Source organism: Lampris incognitus, chromosome 16 (assembly GCF_029633865.1).
Source record: "Lampris incognitus isolate fLamInc1 chromosome 16, fLamInc1.hap2, whole genome shotgun sequence".
NCBI lineage: Eukaryota > Metazoa > Chordata > Actinopteri > Lampriformes > Lampridae > Lampris > Lampris incognitus.
Genome location: NC_079226.1, coordinates 44,586,213 through 44,600,081, shown reverse-complemented (window position 1 = coordinate 44,600,081; position 13,869 = coordinate 44,586,213). Strand labels below are relative to the sequence as shown.

General features: G+C 47.5%; 1 protein-coding gene across 1 annotated transcript in view; it reads left to right on the top strand.

Annotated features, from left to right (window-relative positions):
• The window catches only part of LOC130126110 (uncharacterized), a 96,891-nt gene that overhangs the window by 7,896 nt on the left and 75,126 nt on the right, over positions 1-13,869 (top strand). Inside the window, 3 exon segments of the mRNA XM_056295472.1 lie at positions 899-2,702; positions 3,258-3,431; positions 3,691-3,864. Of these exon segments, the coding sequence (XP_056151447.1) occupies positions 899-2,702; positions 3,258-3,431; positions 3,691-3,864 (2,152 nt within the window).

Sequence of the window (13,869 nt, the reverse complement as noted above, 5' to 3'; positions counted from 1 at the left end):
AAGGGTTCATCGTGTTTTCTCTTTCTTTTTGGTGTCAGTTTCTCCGTTTCACTCAAAGATGTGGAGGGCACAGGTGGGCGAAGAAATCTTTCCATTTTCCATCGCTCTGATTTGCTTACAAACTTCGCTCACTATTTGTTTGAGATTGGGAATCTGCACATTGGTCACGTGTGATGGTGTGAATCAAGATATGCCGAGAACTCGATTTTTATGAGGGGAAGTGAGTTGTTTTAAATCGTGTGTGTTGTTTTTATTATCATAATAATTATTATTTGTATTGATGAATTACTAGAAATTTTAGGCAACCCCATTTCAATTCAATGCGACCTCGCTTGGCGTGGCGACCCCAAGGTTGGGAACCTGTGATGTAAAGGGTCAATAGAGACAAAGTGGGAGAGGAAACTATTTTCAAACTCTGTTGAAAATGTAGATTTATCAAAGGAGGTTCAGACAATCTCCATTTGGATGGTAAATAAAAGAAATCTAATGGATAATCTGGTTAAGCTATTGGTTGGATGATGTGGGTGTAAAATGCTGATGACATTGGTTCACATCAGAGCAATAATACCAGAGAGAACCTCTTTAAGACATCATCACTGTCCCCATAATCCCAATAAAGAGCTTCTAACTAATACATGGTTACTACGAGAGCTGGAACAGCAACCATCAAAATATTATTACAATAGAAATGAAGCAGGTTGTTTGTGGGAATGCACTTGGATAAATCTACCCTTTATATAAATTAATTACATGTCTTCATTGTTTGTCTTAAATCAGACCTGCTTGTCCATCCACCAGTGATGAGCTGAAGTAATACTATGGAGTTTGGTAAAGTTTCTGTTTCTCACACTTACAGTAACATCCATTCACTGATTCCCTGCTTTATTTGTTTATTCAGAAATCCTTGTTCCCATGTGCCGGAGTAACCTCAAAGCAGCTCTGAAGGAGAAGTTTCAGTGTTTGTTTGAGGGCATCGCTAAACCAGGAGAGTCAACACTTCTGAATCAGATCTACACAGAGCTCTACATCACAGAGGGAGGCAGTGGAGAGGTCAATAATGAACATGAGGTCAGGCAGATTGAAACAGCATCCAGGAAACCAGCAAGACCAGAAATACTGATCACATGTGAGGACATTTTTAAACCCTTACCTGGACAAGATAAACCAATCAGAACATTGATGACAAGGGGAGTGGCTGGCATCGGGAAAACAGTCTTAACAAAGAAGTTCACTCTGGACTGGGCTGAAGACAAAACCAACCCCAATATAGACTTCACATTTCCATTCACGTTCAGAGAGCTGAATGTGCTGAAAGATAAAAAGTTCAGCTTGGTGGGACTTCTTCATCACTTCTTTATTGAAACCAAGAAAGCAGGAATCTGCAGCTTTGACAAGTTCCAAGTTGTGTTCATCTTTGACGGTCTGGATGAGTGTCGACTTCCTCTGGACTTCCAGAACAATGAGATCTGGACTGATGTCACAAAGTCCACCTCAGTGGACGTGCTGCTGACAAACCTCATCAAGGGGAATATGCTTCCATCTGCTCGCCTCTGGATAACCACACGGCCTGCAGCAGCCAATCAGATCCCTCCTGAGTGGGTTGACATGGTGACAGAGGTGAGAGGGTTCACTGATCCACAGAAGAAGGAGTACTTCAGGAAGAGATTCAGAGATGAGGAGCAAGCCAGAAGAATCATCTCACACATCAAGACATCACGAAGCCTCCACATCATGTGTCACATCCCAGTCTTCTGTTGGATCACTGCTACAGTTCTGGATCACGTGTTGGGAACAGATGAGAGAGGAGAGATGCCCAAGACCCTGACTGAGATGTACATCCACTTCCTGGTGGTTCAGTCCATCCAGGGGAATGTGAAGTATCATGGGAGATCTGAGACAGAGCCATTCTGGAATACAGAGAGCAGGAAGATGATTGAGTCTCTGGGGAAACTGGCCTTTGAACAGCTGGAGAAAGGCAACCTGATCTTCTATGAAGCAGACCTGACAGAGTGTGGCATTGATATCAGAGCAGCCTCAGTGTACTCAGGAGTGTTCACGCAGATCTTTAAAGAGGAGTGTGGGCTCTACCAGGACAAGGTCTTCTGCTTTGTCCATCTGAGCATTCAGGAGTTTCTGGCTGCTCTTTATGTCTTTCTCTCATTCATCAAAACTGGAGTCAATCTGCTGTCAGAAACCCAGTCAACCTCCTGCAGGTGTAAACCACTTGGAGATGAACGTGAAAAACCAGACCTCTACCAGACAGCAGTGGACAAGGCGTTAGAGAGTCCAAACGGACATCTGGACTTGTTCCTGCGCTTCCTCCTGGGCCTCTCACTGGAGCGCAGTCGGAATCTCCTACGAGGCCTGCTGGGAAAGACAGGAAGTATGTCAAAGACCAATAAGAAAAGAGTCCTGTACATCCAGGAGAAGATCAGGGAGGATCTCTCTCCAGAGAGAAGCATCAATCTGTTCCACTGTCTGAATGAACTGAATGACCATTCTCTAGTGGAGGAGATCCAACAGTACCTGACATCAGGAAGACTCTCCACAGACCAGCTCTCTCCTGCTCAGTGGTCAGCTCTGGTCTTCATCTTATTGTCTTCAGAAAAGGAGCTGGAGGTGTTTGACCTGAAGAAATACTCTGCTTCAGAGGAGGGTCTTCTGAGGCTGCTGCCAGTGGTCAAAGCCTCCAGTACAGCTCTGTAAGTGTATAGATTATATTTTTCCATTGGTGAGAAAATATTGTTTCATTCCGCTGATGATTGATAGTGTTACTGGGGTTACAGGTTCTAAAATCAAAAGTATTAAAGACATTAAAATGATAGAATAATTACAACTATCAAAACAGTCGTTGTAATAGTTTTAAGTAGCAGTAATCATAAAACAAGCAGGTAGTATTGGAATCAGCAGCAGTAGTAAAAGCAGTAATAGTAGCAGTAGCAGTAGAACTAGTCTAGTAGTAGCAATAGTATTAGTAGTCACAGTAGTAGCAGTAGTAGTACAAATTGTGTTATAACAAACAGCCATTGCAGTTATTGTAGGGCTACTAGTAAAAGTAGCAGCAGTAATAGTACTCTCGTAGTAGTAATATTTTGTTATATCCGTGTTTAGATGAGTACTATAATAAAGTACTATTATCCAAACTGTTGTCATTATGAAAACAAATAGTAAAATCAAAAGTATTAGATCCATTAGTAAATGATAGAGTGATATATATGTGTTTGTGTGTGTGTGTGTGTGTGTGTGTGTCCATTCAGGTTGAGTTCCTGTAATCTGTCAGAGAGGAGCTGTGAAGTTGTGTCCTCAGTCCTCAGCTCCTCCTCCTCTAGTGTGAGAGAACTGGACCTGAGTAACAATGATCTGCGGGATTCAGGAGTCAAGCTGCTCTCTGCTGGACTGGGGAGTCCACAATGTAGACTGGAAACTCTCAGGTCAGTATTCTTAAACCTCTTCAACACAGGACCACTTCAGTCCTCATTTATCACCCAGGTGGTGCTACACATTGGTGGTGGTTGAGGTGAGTTTCCCCCTTCAATGTGAAGCGCTTTGGGTGTCTAGATAAAGTGCTATATAAATGTATTACATACTTATTGTGTGTGTGTGTGTGTGTGTGTGTGTGTGTGTGTGTGTGTGTGTGTGTGTGTGTGTGTGTGTGTGTGTGTGTGTGTGTGTGTGTGTGTGTCCATTCAGGTTGAGTTCCTGTAATCTGTCAGAGAGGAGCTGTGAAGTTGTGTCCTCAATCCTCAGCTCCACCTCCTCTAGTGTGAGAGAGCTGGACCTGAGTAACAATGATCTGCAGGATTCAGGAGTCAAGCTGCTCTCTGCTGGACTGGGGAGTCCACAATGTAGACTGGAAACTCTCAGGTCAGTCTTCCTAAACCTCTTCAACACAGGACCACTTCAGTCCTCATTTGAATCCACTTTAATGGCAGTCACTACATCCTAAACTGGGAGGTGTTTTCTCTTTTTGGAGGAATTACAAACCAGTTGTAGTAACCAGCTCTGCTTCTACTTCCTACTTCCTGTCAACCACTTCCCATGAGCACATCCACCAGCAAAGAGGTCCTGTCAGTGCATCACACATCAATATAGTTTTGTTTTCAGAGAAAAAAGTGAAATAGTCTAACAGGCATAGCAAGGCCTTCTTTCTGACCATATCCAGCTATATATTTATAATTCATATTTCTTGTTTCAGTCTGCAGTGTAACTCTGTTTTCACCTGACAAATACTGCACTGGTTCTGATTATATTGTAGTGTATCAAACACAACTTAAATACACATGTGCTTGTATGAACACATGAATGTGAGATGGTAACCCTGTGTACAGGTTCATGGTCTAGTGGTCTTGTCTATCTTTTAAATGTGGAGGTGGAGGCCACAGGTTCGGGGATGAAGAGCGACTTCATCTTCCTCTTACAGACATACTGTAGGAGTGGAGGAGGCATCACTTCCTCTGGCAGTGTGTTCACACTCACATCTCTACTATGGCAACACAAAAAGATGTGTTGACCTCTGCAGCTCTCTGAGCACACAATGTGTGCTCATCACTGTGCCCCCCTAAGAACAAAACATGACAGTGTTAACGACATCATCTATATGATGTGTAGTCATCACATGATCTGTAAAGGTGGGGGGTTCTTGTTCACTGCTGGGTTCGATGCCTCTCTGTGGGGCTTCATGACTGTGTGTTGGCTCCATTAACATCAGAATGTCCCTCAAAGCTGCAGATGGTCAGTACCCTCAGCCACATGCAGGGTCCAAAATTAACTTTTTGGTTCACCAGCCAAATGTCTGGTAGGTGAACATTTCTACCCGCCAAACTTTTTTCACCAGCCAAAAAATAAAATGAGATTTTTGTGTTGTGTGTCATACATACAGTTAATCTGCATGAAAACACATTATGGTGGTGAATAAAAGCAGTGGTCAGAGCAGATTGTAAGTGAAAAATAATTTCATTTCATTTTGTATTGATAATAAAACAGTGCAACAAAATAACATGCCTGTATGCATTTAATTTGAACTTCAAAGTATGGGTTCAAAGTATGGGTCCCACCCCCAGTCAGTCGTCCTCACTAGACTCCTCACTTTCAGTTTCCCCCATCTTATTTTTGTCCATGAAGTCTGGTCTTCTGCTCCTTATGGACTCCTGGTGCCATAGCTCCACAGCACAGGTGGGGTTGTAGTCCTGTATGCTTGGAGAAGACAGCTGAACCAGGAGTAGGTCTGAGAGGGCGCCAGTCTGTCTTCCCCTGCTTCATTACATTGAAACCCCGCTCACACTCTGCTGTGGGGGCAGGCAGGGACAGCACCAGGTCTACCAAAGCCAGAATGTCTGGGTATGAGGACTGAAGACTGCTGTTGATGTCACACCAGCTGGTCTTCTTAAGGGTCTGGGGCTCTAGATAGAAGTTGGTCTTTAGGATGGTCCACTGGTCAGGGATCAGCTCAGTATCGACCCCAGAGTCATTCAGCACAGGCCTGAAGTGGTCCACCAGGGCATCCACTTCAGTGTCACCAAAATCTGAAACAATACACAACACATCACACAGTTTTTATTGCAGTCTATGAAATAATGACCCTGTAGCAGTAGAGACCTGGGTGACCTGTCATACAAAACATAATACTAAACAAACCTGCTGCTGCTTCCCCTGACTCTGGCCAGTTCTTAAAGTCGACGAGCTTCGTGGCACACAGAACCCCGACACTTGCATCCTGGAACCTGTTCTTCATGCTCTCTACAGGCCTCCCTGTCAGTTTTGCCTGTGAGGTGGCGACTGCCTTGTTGTCCCCCCGGCTGAGTGCCACTCCCTGATAACAGTTGCCCTTTGTGGCCTTCATCCTGGGACCATCTCTGGTGATAAAAGATGAATTTCACCATCTTAAAACAGTAGCATCGTCTTTTCATTTCAGTATTAACTATAACATTCTTACGCCCTCTGTCTTGTTGAAATAATAATTTCTCATATTAAACTGTATCTTACCATGACCTAAGACAAGTGATATTGCACAAATCATACCTTGTTTTGTACTTCAGTATCACAGCCTGAGTAGCGGACAGAGATTTGTGGGCCTCTGCAATGGTGACAGTTGACCTTTGCAGGCAGGCAGAGAGGTTGCTCAGATAGGTGAGCATATCATGGAGGAAACCAAAGAACTGGACCACAACAGTCTCCCTGGCGGTGCTGAAGAACCTCCTTGCTTTGGCCTGCTGGACAGCCCTGCCACCTTGAGCATCAGGAGATTGAATCTGAAATACATTAGAAAACACAGACAGACAAACGCAATTAGCCAGTTACTTTCATTTCAAATAACTATGATATTACCTATTCTATAATGGCACATTTTCATAGTTCCATCAACAAGTCCATATTAAATTAAAATTTTTACTGTATTACATTAATATTTTCATTATTTTGACAAAACACACTTTGACAAATTACTTTGGTGTAGTAAGGCAAACTACAGACACTACCTGTTCCAGGTGCTGAATGATTCCTTTGTAACCCTGTAAGAAGTGGTCCAGCGCACGAAGCAGGTGCCCTACCCTGCGGGTGCCATCGATTCGGGTAGGCACCAGTGGTGTATGGCCGAGAATGTGGAAGCTGCTGATCAAGTTAGCTCTGTCCAGTGGGCTGACATGATAGAACGTGTACAGCCCACTTAGGAGGTCTTCAACCCTCTGGTATACATTGTTGCTGCGGATGGCATCTCCGAAGGCCAATTCAAGATGGTGTGCCATGCAGTGTATGCTAACAATGTACTGCTGGTGTGGGTTCCATTTCTGCTCTGGTGCAATATCGACTCGGGGTCCTTCGACTACATATGACGTCACGGATTACGTTGCTAGCTAGCGTTGTTTAATGCTAGCTTTATAGTTATTGAGCTGTGTTTTTACAATCCACATTGACATGGAGTTGGTTAAGGAGTTAAGGAGTGAGGCCGCAGGCTCAGGACCCCTGGACGAGCGAACGCGCACAAGCAGCGTCTAAGGAGTGAGGCTGCAGGCTCAGGACCCCTGGACAAGCGAACGCGCACGAGGGTTGAAGGCCCGAGCAGCGTCTAACGTCAATCTACTTTTTCCCGCTGTTCCTAAACTAAACTAGCCCCTACCCGATCATAATGCGTGAAGTAGTGATGTCATCTGTAGTCGCACATCCGGTAGGGTGAGTAGATCAAGTACCGACACTGGTCCTGCTTAAGGCGACTGACGACACCATTCTGGGCTCCTGTCATTACCGCTTCCCCATCCGGGGCCACGGCAACCAGCTTTCTGTCCCAATCTGAGGACACCTTCTCCATCATGCTGTTGATGGCTGTTGTGACATTTGCTGCATCCGCCTTCTCCACCGTCTGGATGCCCACAAATGTTGATTCGATTTTCCCTTCATTTCAGTAGCAAAGATAGACCAGCTCCTCCTCCTTCACTTCCATCTCCCATGACATGTGACAGCACGCCGCCGACTCCGTATGCTGAGGTGACGCATGCCAGCACCAAGTCCTTGTCTGCTGTGTAGTGACCCAGGACTTTGGCTGATTCCAGCAGCTGTTTGGACACACGGAAAGCGTCCTCCTGTTCCTTTTTCCAGGCCCATGGAGCGTCTTTCCTTAACAGCTGGTGTAATGGAGCTAAACGTGTGGAAAGATTGGGGAGAAATTTGTTATAGTAATTTAACAGGCCTAGGTACACCTTAAGCTCAGTCACTGTGGTTGGTGGTGGGTCCTCAATGGCTCTCACCTTACTCTGTACTGGGTGCAGACCATCAGCATTGATCCTGTGACCTAAGTATTCCACTTCGGCCTGTAAGAATGCACACTTGCATCTGTGAAGTCGCAGACCGGCTTCTTTGAGTCACCTGAGCACCTTGTCCAACGTGCTCAGGTGTTCGGATTCATCTCTCCCCGTCAACAATATGTCGTCTAAATAAACAGCTACCCTAGGCAGGCCTTGTAACAGACTTTCCATCGTTCTCTGAAAAATCGCAGGTGCTGACAATACTCCGAACGCAAGCCTATTGTAGGTGAACAGGCCTCTGTGTGTGTTTATTGTTAGGTATTTCTTGGACTCGTCATCCATGACGATCTGTTGATAGGCGTGGCTTAAATCGAGCTTGAAGAACTGTTTCCCTCCTGCTAGTGTATTGAACAGGTCTTCAACGCGGGGAATAGGGTATTGCTCTAGAGAAGAGGCACCGTTTACTGTTAATTTGTAATCGCCACATATCCTGACTGAACCATCCGGCTTCAGGACAGGTACAATGGGCGCCGCCCACTCAGCATACTTAACAGGTGCTATAATGCCCTCCTTCAGTAGTCTCTCTATCTCCTCTTCTACTTTCGCCCTCATGGCATATGGAACTGAGCGGGGCCTGTAAAACTTGGGATGGGCTTCAGCAGACACATAAATTGTGGCTTTCATGCCTTTTAACATGCCAAGTTCTTGCTTGAAAACATCTTCATGCTTCATGAGCACTTCCAGTAATCTCTGCGTCTGTGTCCTCATATGCTTTATCTCATCCCACTTCAGCTTCAGGGCCTCTAGCCATCCTCTTCCCAACAAGCTAGGTCCAGTACCTTTCACCACCACTAGGGACAACGTCTTCCCCTTTACTTCAGCCACTCCTACTACTTTAATTTGTCTCTCCTGTGTATGATCTGAGCGAGAGTTTGGTTTGTTTTATTGACGGGCGTTGTTTTTCTTCCCACATCTCATTAAACTTCATTTCATTCATGACGGTCACACTACCCCCTGTGTCAATTTGAAAATTTACTTTCTTCTTATTCACTTCCACATTTACTTCAAATGGCTTTATTTACTGTATGGACGTTTCTGTTTTCAGGCAAGCTAATGTAAATGCCTCTTCTTCTTGTTCCGAACTATCACTATCCTGCCTCCCACACTCACAGCCTACATTGTGTGATCGATGTGGACGCGCGCGTCGCTCTGCTCTGTGTGATATCTCAGTGGGGCGCGGTGCACCTTCTCTGTTTCTACAAGCCTTGGCAAAATGCCCAACTTTTCCACAAGAGTGACACTTTGCTTCTTTAAACTTTCACTCCGCTGCACTGTGTTGCTTTCCATGACATCGGTAGCATTCCTTCTCTCTCGTTTTCCAATCTCCTCCCTTTCTCTCTTTTCCCTCCATTTTCATACTGTGACATGCTAACGGTGGCTTTGCTTGCAGGTCTTGTGCATTTTTATTAGCGGCCTCTGCAGCTACGGCAATCTTGAATGCCCTCTCAAACGTGAGGTCTGTTTCAGCTAGTAAACGTCTTTAAATCCGATCATCATGAATACCGCACACTAGACGGTCTCTTAACATCTGTTCCAGTGTAGCTCCAAAGTTACAATCATGAGCTAATCGTCTCAGCTCTGCTACATACGCATTGACGGTCTCGTTAGGCTGACGGAAACGGGAATCAAATTGATCTCACTCGGTTTAGGGTTGAAGTGCTCTCTCATTAGAGTTGGTATCTCATTGTATGTTTTCGAGCTAGGCTTTGCTGGACTCACCAGGTTTCTTATGAGCTTGTATGTGGCTGGTCCCACCACACTGATGAGGATAGCTCTCTGCTTCTCTCCGCCATCAATTTCATTTGCTTCAAAAAACTGATCGAGAATCTCGCAGTACTCTTCCCATGTCTGCTCCTTTGCATCAAATGCCGACAAGGTACCTATCATTGCATTCATCTTTACGTTTCTGCTCGTTAATCCTCCGGTCCAATTTAGCCCTGGCTAGTTCTCCGTACTTAGCACGTCTTCCTACCGTCCGCCACCTGAACTCATCCAGTCGCATCCGTCTTCAATCAGGCACTTTCCCCAACCATCCAGTATCCTCGTCGCCAATATGTGATAACGTGTTCTTTATGAAAAGATGTAGTTTCACCGGATTCGGGTTTACCGATTTAATCAGTCTCACGGAACCGTGTACAGATTCACATCTTGTCATCTCAGTTATCACTACTTAATCTGTGTATATCTCAACTCATCAACTTGATAACCCTAGGGGTCAACTGTACCTCCTTAGGGTGTGGGGTGGTACTACAGGTAAGTATAATAATGTGACGTGGTTAAATAATAGACTTCTTAGTCAACCTTTCGGAGTTAACAAGTAAGCTTTTAATGACCGCAAGTCAAGCAAGTCAAAACAGACACAAGTTTGTATGGGTCTTAGCTCCCTCCCTTTTCTTGGCCACCGAAGCGACCCTATCTATTTGCCAACTCTTTACCCTCATGGTGGGAAATAGCATGTTGTCTAATACAACTTCTCTCATAACGTCCCCATTACCTTCCACCACATCACCGCTATCTGAAACAGATATGTCCGTTTTTAACATGTTCAATATCCCACAACATAACCAAAACATCGACACCTCAGTTGCATTATGGGTAATATGCGAATGAACCCGGAGAAGAAACACTCTAGTAGAATTCGCCACACTGCCCCCTTCCTTGAAAGACCAACGTCCCGTTGGCCTAACCCAAATCCCATGTGGATGGGTCCATCCACCATGAGGGTTTCTTCTGCCGAGCACCTCTCCCATCCCGGGCTGCTGATAGATGACGGGGGCGGCTCTGCATCCGCTGGGTCTGAGTCCCCACCTTCAACGTCACCGCTGTTTCCATTCGTGGCCATGGAGGGTAGCTCTGTAAACCCAGTGTCCATGCCCCCTCCCTGGCCCAAAACAAGGTGCTCTAATGGTAGTTCTTTGCTGACATCCAGGGAGGTTGGCTCTGATCCAGCAGTGTCCTTACCCCCTCCCTGGACCCCGGTAGCCTGTTCTACAGAGGAGGAGGAGTCTGGCACCCCACCTCCTCCCACTGCACTTTCAGTCCCAGCCGGGTCGCTGTCCCGGCTTAAGTAGGGTGCGAGGCGATCTTGGTGAAGGATGACTATCCGAGGGCGGCTGTGGAGCTTCACTCTATAGGTAACCTCTGAGATCCTCTTCAGGCAGGGCCCCTCCCAGTTGCTGTCCAGCTTTGAGGACCGTCCCTTCTTTCGCCGTGGGTTATACACCCATACGTTGTCCCCCTGCGGGTACTTTTTGCGGTGGCAATGTACATCATAGGCTCTCTTCTGCCTTTCCCCTGCAGAGGCCATATTCTCTCGAGCCAGCTGATGAATAGCCTCCATCCGGTCCTGTAGTGCGTCTACATAGTCCTGGCCTGGCGGCCCTCGTACCAGTGTGTTTGGCGGCTTGCCAAAGACCAGATCCACAGGCGTCCGTAGCTCCCGACTGAACATTAGTGCAGCTGGGGTGCACCCCGTGGACTCCTGAATGGCCGACCGGTTTGCCATGAGTACCAGGGGCAGATGGCGGTCCCAATCCTTTTGATGTCTCGCCGTGAGCATGGCTAGTTGTATGACCGAGGTCCAATTGAACCGCTCAACCAGGCCATCACTTTGAGTGTGTAGGGGACTGGTCCTGGTCTTCCATACCCCAAGGTGCCGACACATCTCCCCAAACACCTGGGATTCAAAATTGTGCCCCTGGTCACTGTGCAATTCCTCTGGCACCCCAAACCGGATGAACATCCCCTCAATGAGGCAGTCCACGACCGTGGCTGTAGATTGGTCAGGGATGGCATAGGCCTCGGGCCACTTGGTAAAATAATCCATCACTGTGAGAATGTAATGCTTACCATCTTCTGTCATGGGGAATGGCCCAACCACATCCACCCCAATTCTTTCCATGGGCGCCCCCACCCTGTATTGCTACAGGGGGGCATGGGATTGCTCAGCTGGCCTCTTCTTTGCATTGCAGGAGTTGCAGTTACGGCAGAATCGCTCCACGTCTCGCCGGCACCTCCCCCAGTAGAATCTTTCCTGCAGCCGCCACAGAGTTTTGGTAATGCCGAAGTGTCCCACTCCAGGGGAGCCATGTGCTGTGCTTAACACTTGTTGATGTAGTGCGTGGGGAACAACTAGTTGTCAGGTACTGCCTCCCCTCCTTGGCTCTTCCCATATGCGATAGAGGCAGCCCTCATGAAGCATGAGTGAATTCCACTGTCCCAGGAACGCGTTGGTGGTGGGGGAGTGGGGACCTGCCATCTCTCTACTTGGGACCTCTTTATGTGCTAGCCAACGTATCACGGGTCCCAGGTGGCTATCCCGACATTGGAGTTCCCCTATCTTGGTTGGTGACATCTCCTCCAGTGGCGCACTTGGGACCACAGTTGTCCACACTGTAACCCGATTCACCCGTTGCTGTTCTCGAGTCTCCAACCGGCTACAATGGCGGCAGGCCTGATCCGAACAGGGGCGTCTGGAGAGAGCATCAGCATTGTTATGTCGGCTGTCTCTTCGGTGCTCCGTGGTGAAGGTAAATCCCTACAAGGCCTCTATCCATCTGGCTACCTGCCCTTCTGGTTCTTTGAAGCTAAGCAGCCAGGGGGGCGATGCATGGTCTGTCCTCAGTAGGAAGTCCTTTCCATACAGGTAAGGCTTAAAATGCCTTATGGCCTGTACTACTGCCAGGAGTTCTCTCCGAGTCACACAGTAGTTCCTTTCTTCCTTACTCAAGGCTCTACTGTAATAGGTCACCACTCTTTCCCCTTCCCCACTGGGCTGCGACAAGACTGCTCCCACACCTACATCACTGGCGTCAGTGTCAAGTATGAATGGCCGCTGCCTGTCTGGGAGGGCTAGCACTGGTGCTTGGGTCAATGCTTTCCGGAGTATCTGAAAGGAGCTCTCACATGGTTCTGTCCAGTGGAACTGTCGTCCCTTCTCGGTGAGCTGGTGGAGCAGACGGGCTTTGTCTGCAAAGGCATGCACGAACCGACGGTAATATAATGCCAGTCCCAGAAAACTCCTCACCTCCTTTCCTGAGGTGAGCGTTGGCCAATCCCTGACTGCAGTGACCTTGTCATTGTCTGTGGACACACCTCCGGGCCCCACCACATGTCCAAGGAACCTTGTCTCCCGCTGCAGTGGATTGCATTTTCTCGGATTGAGTCGTAGGTTGGCTGCCTTGATGCGTTCGAGCACCAGTCAGAGGTTGGAGAGGGCCTCAGTAAACGTAGCTGCGTGCACCAGGAGGTCATCCAGGTACACCACGCAGGCAGAGCGAGGGATGGGGCCAAGGAGATGCTGCATGAGGTGTTCAAATGTGGCCGGGCAATTACATAAGCCAAATGGCATGACTGTGAACTGCCAGAGTCCTCGGCCATGGTGAAGGCAGTCTTTGCCTGGGATTCTTGGGCCATCTCTACCTGTCAGTACACACTTCGTAAATCCAGGGAGCTGAACAATTGGGAACCCACCACAGAGTCCAGAGCTTCGTCGATGCGGGGGAGTGGGTACAAGTCTTTCCGGGTCAGGTTGTTTAGTCGCCGATAGTCCACACAAAATCGGAGGGAATCATCCTTCTTGGTAACCAGCACTGCAGGGGATGCCCACGGGCTAACGGAGGGTTCAATGATCCCTTCAGCTGCCATCTCCTGGATCTTTGCTTCTGCCTCTTGAAATTTCATCAGAGGGAGATGGCGAGCTCTCTGTCGGACTGGGTCCGCATTACCAGTGTCAATTTGGTGCTGTACAAGATTGGTGCAGCCACACTCCAGATTACTCGAAGTGAAGAGGTGTCTGTTCTCTATCAGCAGGTTCCGTACCTGCTCCCCCTCTTCTTGGCTCAAACCCTCCATGCACTTTTGGGCCAATTCTTACAGTGCAGAGGCCGTTTCTGGTGATGCACCTTCCCATGGCCCTGAAGCCAAGCACAAGATTCGTGGTCCACCTTTATTGCCCCCTGGATTGCTGCATACGGTAATGGCATTCAGCACTTGGTTGCCCACCTCCAGCTGTGGACCGGCCACCCGTACCATCGCTCCAATGGCTCTCAAGGCATCCAGTCCAAAGATACAGCTC